At 43.7% G+C, this 18,234-nt stretch overlaps 1 protein-coding gene across 3 annotated transcripts in view; it reads right to left on the bottom strand.

Moving 5' to 3' along the window:
• znrf3 (zinc and ring finger 3) overlaps nucleotides 1–18,234 on the bottom strand; it is a 95,833-nt gene that overhangs the window by 34,650 nt on the left and 42,949 nt on the right. For all 3 annotated transcript variants that reach the window (XM_015960514.3, XM_015960515.3, XM_054730271.2), the window contains exon 2: nucleotides 1,959–2,081. In XM_015960514.3, the coding sequence (XP_015816000.3) occupies nucleotides 1,959–2,081 (123 nt within the window). The remainder of the gene's footprint in view (nucleotides 1–1,958; nucleotides 2,082–18,234) is intronic.

Here is an 18,234-nt window from a genome sequence, read left to right as displayed (position 1 = left end):
TCTGGCTGAATAAACATGCAGGAAACGGAGCAGAGAGAGGCTGGCGAGGCTGGATGAAGGCCAAAAGGTCGCTAGGCAAGATTCCTGCCATCCTCACTAAAGTGTCTCTAAGCAAAACTTCCCAACCCCATCTTATGAAAATGGCCTCCTCATTAGCGGACCTCAGACTGGCTGAAAGCCGTATCCATAAAGCGTAGACGTGGCTTTGGAACGTCCCAAACACCACAAGATCTAATCTAATGCAAGCGTGAATACGTAGAAGCATTTGATCCTGTTGCTGTAGTTCTGCTTCATGTTCCACACCTTCCAAGACTTTTCTTGTTTTTTATCCTGTAACCATGCCAACAGGATGGTTGTTTACATTCGTGAGAAGCTGACTGAGCCTTCTAAAGCCCAAACAAATCTCCTAAAATCAGACTTTAGGATCATCTCCAACCGTTTGCAGGGACAGCTTTAGTTTATCGAACTAGGCACCCTAATAATTAACCGTATGAAGAGCTGACAAGAACAAATTTGTTGGGATGGAGAATTACTCGTTTTGTCAACAATGGCGCGCCAAAGGGGTGGCCAGGGGTGGCCATGGCCACCCCTAGAAAATTACTGCCCCCCCCCAGAAGAAGCCATTGTTAATAAATCATTATAATATTAATGTTCACTCAAACCATAAAAGGATCTTATTTATTCCAGACATAATTGTAAAACAAAATAAAAATAATACAATTAATGAGTAAAGAAATAATCTGAATAAAAAATACGTTTCTGCTGCTCACCATTTAAAAAAGTGTTCATCTCCATAGCTTCTTGTGAACACAGCAACAGGTGAACTAAACAAAAAATACATTTTAAAATAAAATTAGAAGTAACATCCTAAATAACTGAATGTTTATTTCTGAAATGTTTGTGTTTGTAAAATTTAAGTTAAATGTCTTTGATACGTACTGTTTTTTATTTATTTATTTTATTTTTTATAAAAACATCGCCACAGGCTAAACTCTCCCAGAGTTACCACCAGGACCAGTTTGGTCTGCCACCCCAAAGATTTCTTTGGTTCGTCTGGTCACCCCTACCAACATTTTCTGGAGGCACCCCTGTTTATCAACACATAGCAGATCAAATACCTACCAGAAAACTCTGTCCGTTTGTTTGTCAGACCTACATTACGTACGTTTCTGGTTCCAGCATGAGGCAGGTAGCAGAAAGCACCGCATTAGCATGTCTATGTACCACCTGGGCTCCTCAAATCATGAATGACTGCTCTCTTTCTGTCACTAGGAATGTGCGCTGGATCCACCTCTAACCCCTTCAACTTATTCCTCCAGGAAATGTTGGTACAATCCATTAAGAGAGCCACTTAATTAAAGCACAATAAAGTACCACTTGGGAGACTCACAGAGGTCTGAGCACAGCAGGGAGGCAGGGAGAGAAGGAAGATGGGGATGGGTGAGGTGAGCGGGGAACAGTTCGTTATTTTTCTACAGGCAATAAGGACCTAGAAACAAAAAGAAGTCCATGTTCATCTAGAACTTCACCAGAAGAGTTAACACAACTACTGAAAGCATCTGTGTCCCAAAATAAGGTTTGAATTCAGACACAGGCAGACAGTTTTCCAGACACGGATTAAGCCGAGACCCGGGGTGAAGGAAAAGTCAACAGACCCGTGTGAACGTTACCCATATCTGGGAAATGGAAATTCACCATTCTGGGTCTTAAGCAGGAGTGTTTCACACTGAAAACGCAGACAAGCTTATGGGATACAACCAAGTCAGCAAACCGTGTCAAAATGATGTTTAGTGCCACAAACAGTCCCATTTAAACCAGTTTAGCCAATTCAAGTGCCCAAGGGGCTCCAGTGGAAACCGAAGGCTTTTGAAAAACGCAAATCCACGATGTTTCTGAAGCTACGACAAACAACCGTTGGTGCACATTGGCGGTTAAAACGGTAGCAATAAGCCGTTTACCTTTCCCAGGACAGTGAGACAGCTGGGGTCCAGCTCTGGCTGCTCCAGCTTCACCACTCCGACCCAGCCATACTCATACAGGTCCTCTTCATCGTTGTTATTGCATAATCCCAGAGGATGCATCTGAAAGGAGAACAGAAACCAGCGGTTAGCAACGAGAGAGCAAAGGCTTCCTCAACTCAGACGAGGCGTCTTACGTTTGACAGTAAGAGGAGAATCGTACACAAAATTAAAAATTAAACAAACTAGGGCTGCACGATATTAGGAAACCCTGCGATATGCGATAACAGTGATTAATATTGTGATAACGATATCACTTGCGATAAATAAAAACTTAAGTCAGGAACAAAAATAATCAAAAACAAAGAAATAAAAAAAAAACATAAAAATAAAAAAAGCAAAAGATGTGAAAAAAGGGAAAAAGAAAATGAACAAGAAAAGGGCAGAAATCAGCAGAATAGTGCTGCAACGATTCGTCGACAATAGAAATACAAATGAATTTCATTGTCGACGTTGTGGCCAGACGTGTTTTTTCCGACCGAGTGAGGCGTCTCGCTTCATTAAATGGGACCACTTCTTTGCCAAAAAGCTCCGCAAGGTCAGCACCAACAGTGTCTAAGGAGTGGATTAAAGGTAAAAGCATTGCAGACATCACAAGCCACGGCTCCCTCCTCGAGCCCAAAACAAGAATGGAAAACAAAAGCACTTATCTCAAAGTACTCTCTTACTTCACACGAGACGTCTCGACTGTGGGAAGGTTGCGTCTGAGCGGTTAGAACAGAATAACAATCTAAAATGAAGAAAATCTTCCCGACATCAAGAGGCTGAAGAGGGTTTGTTCTCATCAAAGATTCTGGGGATGTGCTTGAATTCACTCTCAAGAGGAATCTGGGAGAAAAAGTTAACGTCTTATAAATTTCTTCAGGAAAGCGAATCATTAAAGCAGAAATCAGGACTGCTGTTTTTATCCCATCCTTGTGAATGGCTGGATTTCAACTGTAACACAGTAGTCTCTAAATCCAGGATTAATTCCCAATCCTGCCAACTGTGCAGAGACCAGCTTCTGTATTAGCATTAGAACTGGGCCAAAGTGACCTGCAGGCCACTTATCCTATTAACCCAATGACCAGCCGCCCAGTCTCGGCCGCGCCGGCCTTTGGGCCACTGCCGATGACCCAAGATACCCTCTTCCCACTGACCTTTGAACCACACTTCCATTACTTTTGCAGCAGGCCAACTCAAGAGGTACCAGAAGGTTTATTAAAAAAAACCTTCAGTGCCACAAGGCAGCGGGGTCACGCCCCTGATGTTTGCAGGAGGGCTTAGCCGAGTGTGAGGGGTTTAAATGCAAATCGGCTGGTTGATGATGAATCTGTGGGGCTGGAATGCGTCATGAGCCTCAGCAGGTAGCGTCCTCTCTTCCACAATAAAATCTGAACAAACGTCTGAAAAAAGGGATAAAGTAAAAGGATGAAATGCACGTAGGAAAACAGAAGCCCCCCCCCCCACACACACTCTCAGACTTTCAGTTGCACCTTTTAAGAATAAATCCTCCCCCTCAGACCTCCCACACACAGACCAGACCGAGTATGACGCAACATGAAAGATCAGGCACCGGCGGTCGGTTACAGCTAATGGATCGTTCTTTCAACGGCGCAGCGACACAAAGAGGCAGGCAGCTTACGCTCACTGACAACACCTTTTTACCACAAATTCAGTCGCATCATCTGCGAGCATTTCACGGGTTCAGAGTCCATTTCCCTCAAAGCTGCTCCGTCTGTTGTTGACATGAGTATAACTGGAAGAATGCTATCAGCACGCAAGCAGCACTGGCCTGTTCACGTCTAAGCGCGCAGTCCCTTTCGTCTTTTGAGGATGCCAAAACCAGGGTATCTGCAGGTTTAAGGGAGCCAAACTTAAGACTTTTTAAGACCTTTTTTAAGGCCAATTTGACCAAATTTAAGCTATTTTTTAAAATTAAATTTGAACTATAATTTCCAGCTATTGCGAATGTGGGATTAGCCATCCAGTTACCATAAAAGTTGCACGTCCCCATGGCGCAAGCTCCCACTAGCTTAACCAGCTAATGTGCTCATCTAAAAAAGCCCCCTTTCACAACTAACTGAATGTGTACGGTTCCGCTTACGCCAGCGTCATACACAAAAATGCTGAACACAAACTAGAAATTCATGAAAATTGAAATAAAATAATCTTATTTATTGGGTCTTTGGTAATTTAAGACCTTTGGAAACTGTATTTAAGGATTATTTGTAATTTTTAAGGATTTTCAAGGCCTTAAATTTGGAAAAGCAAATTTAAGACTTTTTTAAGGCCAATTTGACCAAATTTAAGCTATTTTTTAAAATTAAATTTAAACTATAATTTCCAGCTAATGCGAATGTGGGATTAGCCATCCAGTTACCATTAAACTTGCACGTCCCCATGGTGCAATCTCCCACTAGCTTAACCAGCTAATGTGCTCATCTAAAAAAGCCCCCTTTCACAACTAACTGAATGTGTACGGTTCCGCTTACGCCAGCGTCATACACAAAAATGCTGAACACAAACTAGAAATTCATGAAAATTGAAATAAAATAATCTTATTTATTGGGTCTTTGGTAATTTAAGACCTTTGGAAACTGTATTTAAGGATTATTTGTAATTTTTAAGGATTTTCAAGGCCTTAAATTTGGAAAAGCAAATTTAAGACTTTTTTAAGGCCAATTTGACCAAATTTAAGCTATTTTTTAAAATTAAATTTAAACTATAATTTCCAGCTAATGCGAATGTGGGATTAGCCATCCAGTTACCATTAAACTTGCACGTCCCCATGGTGCAATCTCCCACTAGCTTAACCAGCTAATGTGCTCATCTAAAAAGGCCCCCTTTCACAACTAACTGAATGTGTACGGTTCCGCTTACGCCAGCGTCATACACAAAAATGCTGAACACAAACTAGAAATTCATGAAAATTGAAATAAAATAATCTTATTTATTGGGTCTTTGGTAATTTAAGACCTTTGGAAACTGTATTTAAGGATTATTTATCATTTTTAAGGATTTTTAAGGTCTTAAATTTGGAAAAGCAAATTTAAGACTTTTTAAGGAGCCGCGGATGCCCTGGGAAACTGAAAGAGAGATGTAAAACTTCTGAAGCGGAGACAAACGCAAAAGCCACCTATTTAGGGCGGTTTTTAGACTCTTCACACCAGACGCAGGTTTCTGAGTGAGAGCCTAGCGAGAGTCTCAGCCCGGCTCCGACTCAGTACAAACGAGGATCAGGAAGTAGAGCACCGTGTGATCGTGACCTCCCTCTCCTGCTTGTCTAACAGCTTGGATGGTGGTGGGGAGCCCCGTCTGCGCCCCTGAACACTGGGCCATTGTGCAGGGCTTCTTGCACTCCAAATGGGACAGTGTTGTTGTTGTGGACCGTGTTGTTATTTTAGAGGCTGGCCATTGTGCCATCATCTCCACCACAGGGATTTATTCCCCCTCAGATGTTGGGATGTAGGCGTTGATGGATGTGGGGACGGGAAAAAGGAAAAAACAAGCTCCGTTCAGATGAGAGACGGTGATCTGGTGAAGTGGGTCAGAACTACCGGCCGTATACACAAAAGAGAGACTAACACACACACACACACACACACACACACACACACACACACACACACACACACACACACACACACACACACACACACACACACACACACACACACACACACACACACACACACACACACACACACACACACACACACACACACACAATAAACAACAGACTGTGTTCCAGCCACAAGCTTTCCCTGCAAGGCCCCAAACCGAAGCTCTACCCACCCGGTTGGAAACACCCTCTGGACCCAGGCTCTTTGGGCAGAGGGCATCTGGCGCCCCCTTAGTGCCGCGAGGAGGTGCCTGCCGCTCTGCCCCCCGTCTGCCCAGCCTCGGAGGGAGGCCGCCTTTCACATGAATCTCCTGTTACACAGGCCACACTCTCAACGAATTCCTGGCAACAAGTTGAACTCCACCCGTCACTCAAGCTAGCCGTCCACTAATCCACCTGTGGAACCAAGACTCGCTCATGTGTGGCGCTGTTCTCACACAGGAAACATCCATTTTGTTTGAATGAAAACTGCATTTCAGAGCGATTTCCATTCGGAGTCCCAGGAAAAGCACAATTATCTTAGTGTTGAATGAATGAAACCCTAACAGCAGATAGGGGTGTGTTTTTGCGAGACCCTGGCGATGCGATATATCACAACACAGAAGAGACAACACGATATACTGAGATAATAAAAGTCTGATTAAATAAATAGGATAAACCAGGCCAGGCCCTTCTGAGACACACCCAGCATTATTGAGAGATCTCGTTAAAAACTGCTGCCACCTAGCAGTCGGCGTTTGAATTACACCACAGTAAATGTTGGCATGTAAATTTCACTCGTCGAGGGGTCTGGTGCCCATCTCCAGCAGTCTTCGGGTGAACAGGCGATGTGCGCCCTGAACCGGTTGCCAGTCCACCTCAGGGTAACACAGAGACACACAACCATGCACGCCTAATCAACCTGGCAGTCGTGTTTCTGGACTGTGGGAGGAAGCTGGAGTACTCAGAGAGATGCTACGCATGCACAGGGAGAACATGCAAACTCCATGCAGTAACAGCCCAGGCTGGGATTTGAACCCAGGACGTTCTTGGTCCAAGGAAACAGCACTAACCACTGCACCACTGCCGCCCTGGCATGTAAATTCTGAATAAAAAATGGATACATGCCATTTTTAGGGCCTTACATGGACAAGCACCATCATACATTGGTGACATTCTCAGTCCCTACACCCCCAGCAGGTCCCTGAGGTCCAGTGACCAAAGGTAACAGATCATCTGCTGCTGTGGCCCCCAGACTCTGGACCTCTCCCCCCCTGAGCCTGAGATCAGAGGACTCAGTGGTCTCCTTTAAACTCACCTGTTCACCTGTAATACCGAAAACCGTGATAATTTTGGTCACAATAACCGTGAGGTTAAATCTTCACACAGTGACAACCCGATGTGGAGCGCGCATTTAATGAATCGAGGAATTTAATGAACCGAACCATTCGATGATTCGTTTCAGCTCTATGTGCATACGTGCTTTAGCTGCAGAGTAGTCATCTTGAATCTCAGCTGGAGCTCAGTTAGCCGCAGACACCTCCTCATCCGAAAACTTCAGGTTTTCATTCATGACTTTAGAAAACTTCGCGACGTAAGAAAGTACACTTTTCACCAATAAAATCAACTGCAGCAACTGACATCTCCACAGTAGTTTCTTATCTTTGGCAGTGTCTTGAGTTTAAAAACGAAAAGTTGAGCGAGTGTGTGAAATGCTCCTACAGTATATGACCAACACCAGGTAAACTGATGATGACGATGATGAAACCTCCTGCAGTTTTGGTGCAAGCAGAAGGAAAAAGGGGAGGGATTTGTCATTAAGCAAGTGACCTCGCGGTTGTTGGGAATTGGATATAAACCAGATGCGGCGACTAAAAACCATCATCTCCTTGTCAAAGCCACTGAAAATGCAAGTCACACCCAAGCCCCCACAATACAGGTGAAAAATTGAACCAAACCCGGAAATGAAATAAACTGCAGTTCCACCCTCATCCACTAGGGGCTGGTGTCAGAAGCGAGCAAATCCTCATTGACTCCCATGTTAAAAATACCAATTTCACAGCAGAAATAAACATGTTTACAGCCTGGTACCAGAACATGTTTATGGTTTAAATGATCTAGTTTACACTCATGACAACTCTGAGGGGGGTGAATGTTTTTCTCACTCTTCTGTTTAAGTGTATTAAAAGCCTAAAATTCTGTATAACTAATGAGCATCAGACCCACGTGACCACAGAGCTAGCTCCGGGGAAAGGCCTCAGTAGAGCCTCGGTCTGGCCTGGAAACTGCTCCGGGATTTTCAGTCTCTCAACTTAGACCATTAGTTGTAGCGTTTGTGCGTTCTTTTTGGATATTATTTGTGCAATTGTTGGACAAAATGACTTGCTGTGGCATTAATTGCACTAATAGAGCGTCCAAGGAGTCTCCACTTCATTTTTTTCGTTAAGTAAAATTATTCTATTCAATTCAATTGAAGTTTATTTATAAAGCGCCAAATCACGACAAGAGTCGTCTCAAGGCACTTCACATAATAAACATTCCAATTCAGGTCAGTTCATTAAGCCAATCAGAAATAATGTTTCCTATATAAGGAACCCAGCAGATTGCATCAAATTTACAGCAATCCTCATACCAAGCAAGCCTAAGTCAGCCCGGCGTATCTCTGACTCAGAAGCTCTGGTGTTGTGCACAGTTAACTCCGGTTGTAGCTAGGTTGCTACCTCCATTAGCTTAGCTCCCACCTCCGCGTTAGCTTTGGGTTAGCTTCAGGTTAGCTTGTAGCTAGTTTGACCGGGTGTAGTCAGTTGATCCCAGCCTTACAGCCCCACCCTCAGCTCCACCTCTCTTCCCTTTTATGGAATTGTCTGGGCTTGACGGAACCTGTGACACGGTCAAAATAGCGGTGGTGGCCACCTCCCATTTATCTTCAAAAACGTGATATTGGAGCCTATGGAAACCCATTGTCCAATATTTATATGTCGATGGTCACACCATCCAGTACCACTCTTCTCTGCAGCTCTGCTAAACCTTTGATTACCCCCCTCCCCCTTCCTGCCACTCCCCCATTCTCTCTTTCCTTTTAAATTATTAGTGGCTCCATTTAAAGCCTCCTTGTCATGTCTCTTTCCCTCTAACATGCCCAAAACACTCACCCGCATCCTGCCCTCCCCAGCGTTTATTCCAATTATCCACCACTGCGTTCAAACTTTTAAAAAACTTGGTCCAAACGTCTTTCCTAGTGCGTTAACATCCAGACCTCGGGATCACGCTCCGCGTTTGTTGGCGGCTAAAGTGGAGCATTGGGAAGCCTGAAGATGGGAATTTACTGAACTCCATGTTTATTGGAACGCACACTCGCTGCAACATGATGCAAAGATGTTTCACATTAGAACGAATCACTTCAAGGGCAAATGAGTGGATCTGGGAAGAAATCCCCCTGATTTTAATTTATTTATATGAGCTGCTGCTGGGCTGCTTGTACAACATGTTCTAGGCACTTTTCTTTATGTAACCACTTTATTTTACTCTAACCTGAGCTCTTAGATGGTCAGGAACATGAAGTCTAAGCTCTCAACGATCACTGCCGTTTTGTAGTCTGCAGCTCATGCCAGTAAAAGACAATCTTTACAAGATGGCCATTGTCGAGCCGGCTCAATGATTAACGGCGCAGCTCTGTTGTTCATTTATATCCTTTATACATTTTGGAAGAAGAGCTTGCATGCATTTCTCATGCACACAACATCTAGAAGAAGAAAAACCTGGGCACGACGCCAGTCCTCGCACCGACCTGCTTCCCCGGTGGCACGCATGTGTTTACGCAGCTCTCTGTTTGAGCACAGGCATGTGTAAGATGTTAGCGTGTAGCCTGAAACACACTATGGGTGACCGAGGACTAACCCGGTGGCATCTTTCACAGACCCTTCTCCTCACTGTGAACTCTGTCACCTCACCAGAGAAGCATCCCTCCCACCTCCACGAGGGTTTAACTCAACCCACTTCCTCAGATCCCCTCTAATCGAACAACTTTCCCTTCCAGGATGCATTTTCCACCAACTGGGGTCAGGTACGTGGGCTCCGAGGTGTGACAGGAAGTGGATGTCTAACCACAGGAGCCTGTTACCCTCTCAGTGGTTTAGTGGTAGAGCGTCCTCTCTCAGACTGGGAGATTGGGGTTCAAATTCCAGTTGGGTCATACCAAAGACCTTAAACATGGGACCCAATGCCTCCCTGCTTGACACTGAGCTTTAAAGGCTTGGATTGGTGGGTTAAACTACTAAATAGTTCCCGAGCGCAGCCACTGCTGCAGCTCACCGCTCCTCACGGGGATGGGTCAAACATTTCAGTTAAACTCTGAAAAGACTGAATGTCTGATCATTGCCCCCGAGAGCATGGCTCCCCTGATTAGTCTAAAACGTGGTCATTTATCTTCTGCCATCAAGACAAACAGGGAATTTGGGTGTTATTTTTGACCAATCAACGTCTCTTGAAGGCCACTCATAACGTTGGTCCGAAACCGTTTTATCTCTTAAGAAATATCTGCAAACTGAGAAGGTTGGTGTCAAACCATGAACTTGAAATGGTTCTCCAGATGACTGTAACACACTCTTCACATGTTTTAACAAAAAGCCTTGACCGCCTTCAGTTGGTCCAGAACTCTGCAGCGAGGCTCCTAACTGGAGCAAACAGAAGAGCACACATCACTCCTATTCTGATGTCTCTGCACTGGTTACCCGTTAACTTTAGAGTTCATTTTAGAGTCCTGACTAGAACTTTCAATGCTCTACATGGTCAAGCTCCTCCCTATATTACTGAACTGTTAACGCCTTAAGCCTGAGTCATGCTTCTGCGTCAGCTCCAACAGGGACAGGCACGCACGCACGGACGGAGACATTTTGTCCTCATGCTTCTCCGTCTCCTGGGGAGTGTTGCAAAGTAATTCCCCGCCAGGACAGCAGAGGGCGTAGCGCTGTTCTGTGGTATCCTGTCGTGTTTATATTGTGTTTTTTTGTACATAAGAGACTATTTAACACAGACACATTTGTCTCTCATTCTCCTCCACCTCTTCATGTGCTCGCCATGTTGGCAGGCAACAAATGTAAACAAAATGAACGGGATCGGCTTGGATTTTACTTTGTCTGAGTTTACTTCACACTTTAAAACCGAAGAAATCGTTTTATATAGTCAGAAATTAAATAGACTAAACATCTCAGACCCTTACCGTGCCCCTGGGATACTTTTTAAAAACGCCAGAAGCTCTCGGAGCGGACTTCTTACCGGACCTGGCCAGGGAACGCCTTGGGATTCCCCCGGAGGAGCTAGCCTAAGTGGCTGGGGAGAGGGAAGTCTGGGCCTCTCGACGCTACTGCCTCTGCAACCCGACTCCGGATAAGCGCATGAAAATGGATGGATGGATGGACAAATAGCAGATTTACATGTAAGAAGTTTAAATAGAGTGCTGTGCTGTTTGAATGTATAAACTGAACGCCAAGAGAAATCACTAGTTTGATTGTTTTCCGTGAACAAAATAAATATGTCAGGCAGGAGCGTCTCAGGATCTGTCTGAGATCTGTCTCGGTGAGACAGATAATAGCAATCCAAAGTGCTTTTTATGTGTGATCTGACAATTGATCGACCATTGCTTAAAAATGAAATACAACTTAGCCGGTTAATTGTTGTGATCATAAAACACGTAAACGGCAGCACGCAGAAATCACGAGGCAACGTTTTACGTGATGTTTACTTGTTGAGTATTGGGTTGTCACGGTAACCGGTGTAGCGGTAAACCCCGGTAAAAAAGTTGACAATAATAATAACCGTCTTGTTTTTAAAAAAACATATATTATCTCGGTGGATTATCGTGGCTGCGGTGTAGGCGCGGTGACCCTTACCAGCCACCGTATCATCTGCTGAAGTTGCCGGTGGCACATGCGCACTTTGTTGTTTACAACCAAAACTTTCTGGAAGCTAAAGCTGAAATAATGGCCAAAGGAGGAGACGGCAGCGCTCAGGACATTTATTATCCCTCAAAGAAGACAAAGTGGGAAGTACGGGCATTTTTTGGATATTTGAAGAATGCCGAGGGACAGCTGATAGAAGACGGCTATCCTGTTTGCAGCACGTGCAGAAAAAGTGTCTGTGAAAGGCAGCAACGCTTCAAACCTCATGACACATCTGCGTGACCATCACCCACAACTCTACAGTCAACGCAAGGCAAGCTAGCTTTAGCGTTTTAGCTAAAATGTGTGATCCGAGGATTTGGGTTGAGGGAGAATGCAATGAGTCGCTATATAAAGCAGCCGCAGCGCCGCTACCTGCATATAAACCGTGTCGCGGACACCGCCATGTTGAAATGACGCTATGCATTACGGGGCTCCCAGGGGCAGATAAGAGTTGGTCTCTCTCCGAGAATAATTATGAATTTAACAATGATTACTGCCTGATGACATTTTCCCACATCTGCAAAGCTCACTGGAAGGACACAAACCGAGGACAATATTTTCCTGATATAGGGTTTATTACTCAAGTAAGGGTAAAAAAGTATCTGAGTAGAAGGCTACTTGAGTACTGAGTATCATCTGATCTAATACTTTTAAAATGATGACATCAAACAGACATAAAATAAGTTATGGGCAAATATTGGTATTTTAAAGACTAAAGAGGAAAAATGTAAACAAATAAACAACATAATTACAAAATAACACATTTTAGGCAAAATTTAGACACAAACTGAGGACAATATTTCCTGATATACAGGGTTTATGTAGTTGTCTGAAAATGTGACACGTTTAAAAAAAATACCGGGATAATACCGAAAACCGTGGTAATTTTGGTCACAATAACCGTGAGGTTAAATTTTCACACCGTGACGACCCTAGTTGAGTAATAAGACAGAAAAAGCCACGCCAAAATAAGTTTAGGAAGCCCACTAAGAATCGTAATAAAAGCATTTAAAATAAATACCACACACAGTTGAGGAAACGTTGGTTTAAGTACCTGATATGAAGTGGTCGCTGCATAAGCGAAAACCTTTACTCTCGGGATCCCACGGCTTCATTTTAGCCCGGTCGCTAGCGCGTTTTATTACAATGATCCAACGTTTGCGGCGCTCCGGATCTTGGGGAATCCTGTAGATGGCTCATCCCTTATGTCATCCGTGTCTGTTCTGCATCCTGGGGCACAACAGGAATCTACCATATTTCCCGTTTGAGTTTTCTGACAATAATAAATAGCCCAGCTGCAGGCTTCTGCCTGCCAACATGGCGCAGTTTCGATTTAAACTGTTGCATGCCGGGAGAAGTGACGTCAACTCCTGGAGCTCTATTCTAATAAGCAACAGAGGTTTTAGTTTGCAGCATTCATTTGTTTAATATTTCATATATTGTAATTTTTCTTAAACGAATCACAAAGAGCAGAATGTTGTAAATTAGCTTCAGTTTTAGGGAAGTTTTGAAAACTCAGACGCTGTAATCAAAGCGTTTGAGGAAAGGACGATGCTTAGGTGATATGAGCGCGTTTTCTGATAAGCAGATGATGTTTTTGCACAAATATCAACCGCACTAACTCATTCCGGCGCATCTTGTCTGCTAATCGGGATGCAAATGCTCTTACAGAACACCCAGCGGCTCGTTGAAACGAGAACAGTTCCTTTTCCTGAACCACAAAGAGCTCAGACATCAGGTTAGGAGGACCCAGGAAGGAGGTTGCAGCCTTAATCTGGAAGGTAACCCAAAAACCAGAAAGGAGGTCATCTGTGAACCATTTCAGTTCAAGCTTGGTGAGGTTAAGCTTCTGGTCCGGACGCTCTGAGCTCCCCAAGAGGATTTACAGCAGCTGTCTTCCGGTGTGGACAACCATCCTGAGATGATCGAGCTTTTATCCCCTCCTTTATGACCCCTTTTTGTCTTGTTGAGGGTGATGATCCATGGCCAGTCTAAAGCTAGTTTTAAAAATGCAAAAAAAAAAAAAAAGCTCAAATCTCATTGCTTCTATGTACCTTTTCATATTTTAAATCATTAACTTGAGCCAGTATGTGCTAAAATGACCATTTATCGGGTTAATGAAAGGTCACTCAGACCCCTACCACCCTCTGTGACCAGAATGTCGCACTTGCAACTTCAGAGTGGCGGGCTGCCACCTTTTGGACTTAGAAAAAACTGAGCTGGCATACCTGGTGCTGCAGTCTGCTTCCAGCATGTTTTAGATCACGAACACAGCTGATTTGTTTGATTTAGTGATGAACCACGCCTATGGAAACTAATGAAGGCTGAGGAGACATTTCAGTTACAGCGAGGAGGGGAGTTTCACCTGGGGGGTGTTAAAAGCAAGCCAAAACTGCCAAGTGTGCCTTCGAAACAAATCTGAGAAAGACAGGAGGGATTTTCACAAACTAGCTCTAGTTTTATTACGCTTGCAGATATAATCACTACACTACTTTCAGAATTTTTTTTATCTGGCCTGCTGCGGCACGTTCGGCGTTTGCTTCCTGCCTCTCTGCTCAGCCGCCGCTTTAGCTCCGAGGCGCATGCGCAGTGGTGGCCATCCAGCTCGGCCTTCATCATCGGAGAAAGTGTCGAGTCGCAACATATCTGAAAAGTTTGGGAGCATTATAGTAATTCAAAAGAAAGCCACGTAGTGCAAACTCTGCAAAGCGAAACTCTCCTTTCACAGGAGCACATCGGCGATGCACGAGCATCTTAAGAGGAAGAACAGAGTCGCCTCGGTAAGTTTACCTCTTGTTAGCTGCTAACATCAACAGAGTTACTTGTATTTATAGCTGCAGCAACACCAGCAGAGACGGTGATGTTGTTACATTTAGAACACTTTTGTATTTCACCTAGGGATGCACCGATGGATCGGCATTTGATCGTAATCGGCCGATAGCGCCCCTATCGGTTTTGATCGGAATTTTCAAAATAGATCAGAGCAAACCGATCAGGTAGGGTTGTCACGGTAACCAGTGTAGCGCTAAACCCCGGTAAAAAAAAAAAAGAAAAAAAGTTGACAATAATAACCGTCTTGTTTTTAAAAAACTATATTATCTTGGTGGGTTTACCGTGGCTGCGGTGTAGGCGCGGTGACCCTTACCAGCCACCGTATCATCGGCTGAAGTTGCCGGCGGCACATGCACGCTTTGTTTACAACAAAACTTTCTTGAAGCTAAAGCTGAAATAATGGCCAAAGGAGGAGACGGCAGCGCTCAGGAGGACATTTTTTATCCCTCAAAGAAGACAAAGTGGGAAGTACGGGCATCTTTTAGATATTTGAAGAATGCCGAGGGACAGCTGATAGAAGACGGCTATCCTGTTTGCAGCACGTGCAGAAAAAGTGTCTGTGAAAGGCAGCAACGCTTCAAATCTCATGACTCATCTGCGTGACCATCACCCACAACTCTACAGTCAACGCAAGGCAAGCTAACGTTAGCGTTTTAGCTAAAATGCGTGATCCGAGGATTTGGGTTAAGGGAGAATGCAACGAGTCGCTATATAAAGCAGCCGCAGCGCCGCTACCTGCATATAAACCGTGTCGCGGACACCGCCATGTTGAAATGACGCTATGCATTACGGGGCTCCCAGGGGCAGATAAGAGTTGGTCTCTCTCCGAGAATAATTATGAATTTAACAACGATTACTGCCTGATGACATTTTCCCACATCTGCAAAGCTCACTGGAAGGACACAAACCGAGGACAATATTTTCCTGATATAGGGTTTATTACTCAAGTAAGGGTAAAAAGTATCTGATTAGAAGGCTACTTGAGTACTGAGTATCATCTGATCTAATATTTTTAAAATGATGACATCAAACAGACATAAAATAAGAAGTTATGGGCAAATATTGCTATTTTAAAGACTGAAGGGGAAAATGTAAACAAATAAACAGCTTAATTACAAAATAACACATTTTAGGCAAAATTTACACACAAACTGAGGACAATATTTTCCTGATATACAGAGTTTATTTAATTGTGTGAAAATGTAGCATGTTTAAAAAAAAATACCGCGATAATACCGAAAACCGTGGTAATTTTGGTCACAATAACCGCGAGGTTAAATTTTCACACCGTGACAACCCTAACCCCCAAATTCCACTACCTCCGCTCCGCTCCGCTGTGCTCCGCTCCGACACGAACGCCGGAGCAAAATCGGTCCCGTTGTAGTCAATCAGAGCAATTCCACTACTGCGGCCGTGCTCCGGCAGTGCGGCGCCGTGCGCCGCCCTCTGTTCCGGCAAAAATAGAATCGATCCTATTTTCGCCGGACGCCGGAGCACCTCCGCAGTAAATGGACAGAAATCACAACGGCCCAACAGGAAAAGGAGCAAGCACAATTTCCGTTTTTCACAATAAATCGATAAACAAAAGGCGTTTTTTGTTTCATATGCACAGGTTTAACAACTTTTAACAACCATCAATGGCGGCTGAAGTTTAAATGCACAAAAGTAAGCCATAAATACAGTTTCTACTATTAAAGTAGTCACACTTTGTTGATCCAAACACTGCTGATCTCTCAACACAAATGATGGGCAGATTAAACAGTTCATGTCGATGCTTCTCCCACACAACGGGTGTTTGGATCTAACTTCCGCGTTTATTGCTCGGACTGTATCGCAAGATCTCGAAAATCCCGCGCATGCCTGTTTGCCCACCTCAGGTCTCCGCACCGGAGCGGAGCCGTTGTAGAGCGGGTAGCAGTAAAAATCGAGTTCGGAAGCGAGCGGCTGCGGAAGGCGGGGGCGGACCGGAGCGGAGCGGAGGTAGTGGAATTTGGGGGTCATACAGACCATTTTAGATTAGGTTACATTTCCTTTATTCCCAGATTATGTAGTTTGTAGCACTCATTATAATGTTGTAGAAAATTTCTGGCCAATGAACGTGATCGGTATCGGTGATCGGTATCAGTGATCAGCATTCTTTGATATCGGTATCGGTGATCGGCAGCAAAAAACCTGATCGGTGCATCCCTAATTTCACCATGGACGTAATTTTTTTTTGGGCGGTGGGGGGGGGGGGGCATGTCCCCCCCACTTTTTCCAAAGTCAAGTTTTGACCCCTGCACTTTTTACCATCCAAAAACAATATTACGCTGTATTAAATCAACACTGGTTGAGCTCTAGGAACAAGCAGAAAACAACCGTTTGTGTTGAAGCCTGTTTCTAATTACAGCACACTGTAAAGATCCCCCCCCCCCCCGTGATCCCCCCCCCCCACACACACACACTTCTAAAGTGAAAATTACGTCCATGTATGTTACATTTTTTTGCTCCAATTACAAATGCTAATGATTTATCTCATCCTGCTACGTTACAGTAGAGCGTACAGACACACACACACATATGTATATATATATATATATATATATATATATATATATATATATATATATATATATATATATATATATATGTATATATATATATATATATATATACATACACATATATATGTGTGACAGCAACCATCTACCAGGCTGGTCCCACTTCACCATCATCATGGACAAGAAGAGTTACACAACCTTTAAAGTAGGTGTGTGTGTGTGTGTGTGTGTGTGTGTGTGTGTGTGTGTGTGTGTGTGTGTGTGTGTGTGTGTGTGTGTGTGTGTGTGTGTGTGTGTGTGTATCGGTTTCTCTCTGGATACAAATAAACAGGATAAAATGCATTTATGATAAAATAAAAAGGTTGCTGACTGAACAATCAAGAAACTAATATTTTTAAGGCATAAAACATTTTCTTTGTGTTAAATCTCAACTTACTTTATTTGATTTAACAGAATAATTAATCTGGTAAATAAACTAACTTTTATATCTTTTATCTTTACGCTGAAGCAGACCCTCAGAGCTGCCGATGGTCCCGGACTGCTGACGTGTGGACCAGCCGTGCTGCAGAGGCGACTGGACGATGAAGCGCTTCGACCTCGCCACCATGCCTCTGAACACAAGTCATGTTTGGTTTTAGGTGCCTACGTCCACGTGTTGTAGCATTTGTATCAACAGGTTCCAAGTTTACTAAAGTTGTTTGCTAAGCTATCGTCTTGTCTTTATTATTAGCTGGCCCATAGCTGATCACACGTCAGACTAGAAGCTAATGATAGTATATTAGAGCATCCTGGTGCAACAAGCTAAACTTTTATAAACGACACGATTGGTCGACTACTAAAATAGTCGTTTGTGGCCGCCCTAATGATGTTGCAGTGAGAAGAGGCGGAGAAAAAAATCAAAATACCAAAAATAAAATGGCCAGGGGTGCGTACGCAAAATATTTTCTATAATTTTAAAAATAATTTTCAATAATTATCGATATCGATCAATATAAAACATTTTTTATCGATATTTTTTTTGCTATATCGTCCAGCCCTAGTAAGAAACATTGCAATATGGTTTTTGTCCTTTATCTTGCAGCCCGGATTCCAGACAGCAACAGCTCAGCACCGATTTAAGGCGCTAAATCTGCAACCTTCTGTGGATGAAACAAAGAAGAACTGGTGCGGAAAGGAAATCCCCGTTTGGTTTGTTTTATAGACAATAAATGACTTTGAGGCTCGTTGTGGGTTTGATGCATTCCCTTTATATCGTCGTATGTCAGGCTGCAGTTAAACAGAACTACACATCTGGGAGATTTAGTATCCACTAAAAAGATTTT

This window comes from Nothobranchius furzeri, chromosome 10, assembly GCF_043380555.1.
Source record: "Nothobranchius furzeri strain GRZ-AD chromosome 10, NfurGRZ-RIMD1, whole genome shotgun sequence".
Classification (NCBI taxonomy): Eukaryota; Metazoa; Chordata; class Actinopteri; order Cyprinodontiformes; family Nothobranchiidae; genus Nothobranchius; species Nothobranchius furzeri.
Note: the sequence above shows the minus strand (reverse complement) of the source record. Positions and strands in the feature narration are given on the sequence as shown.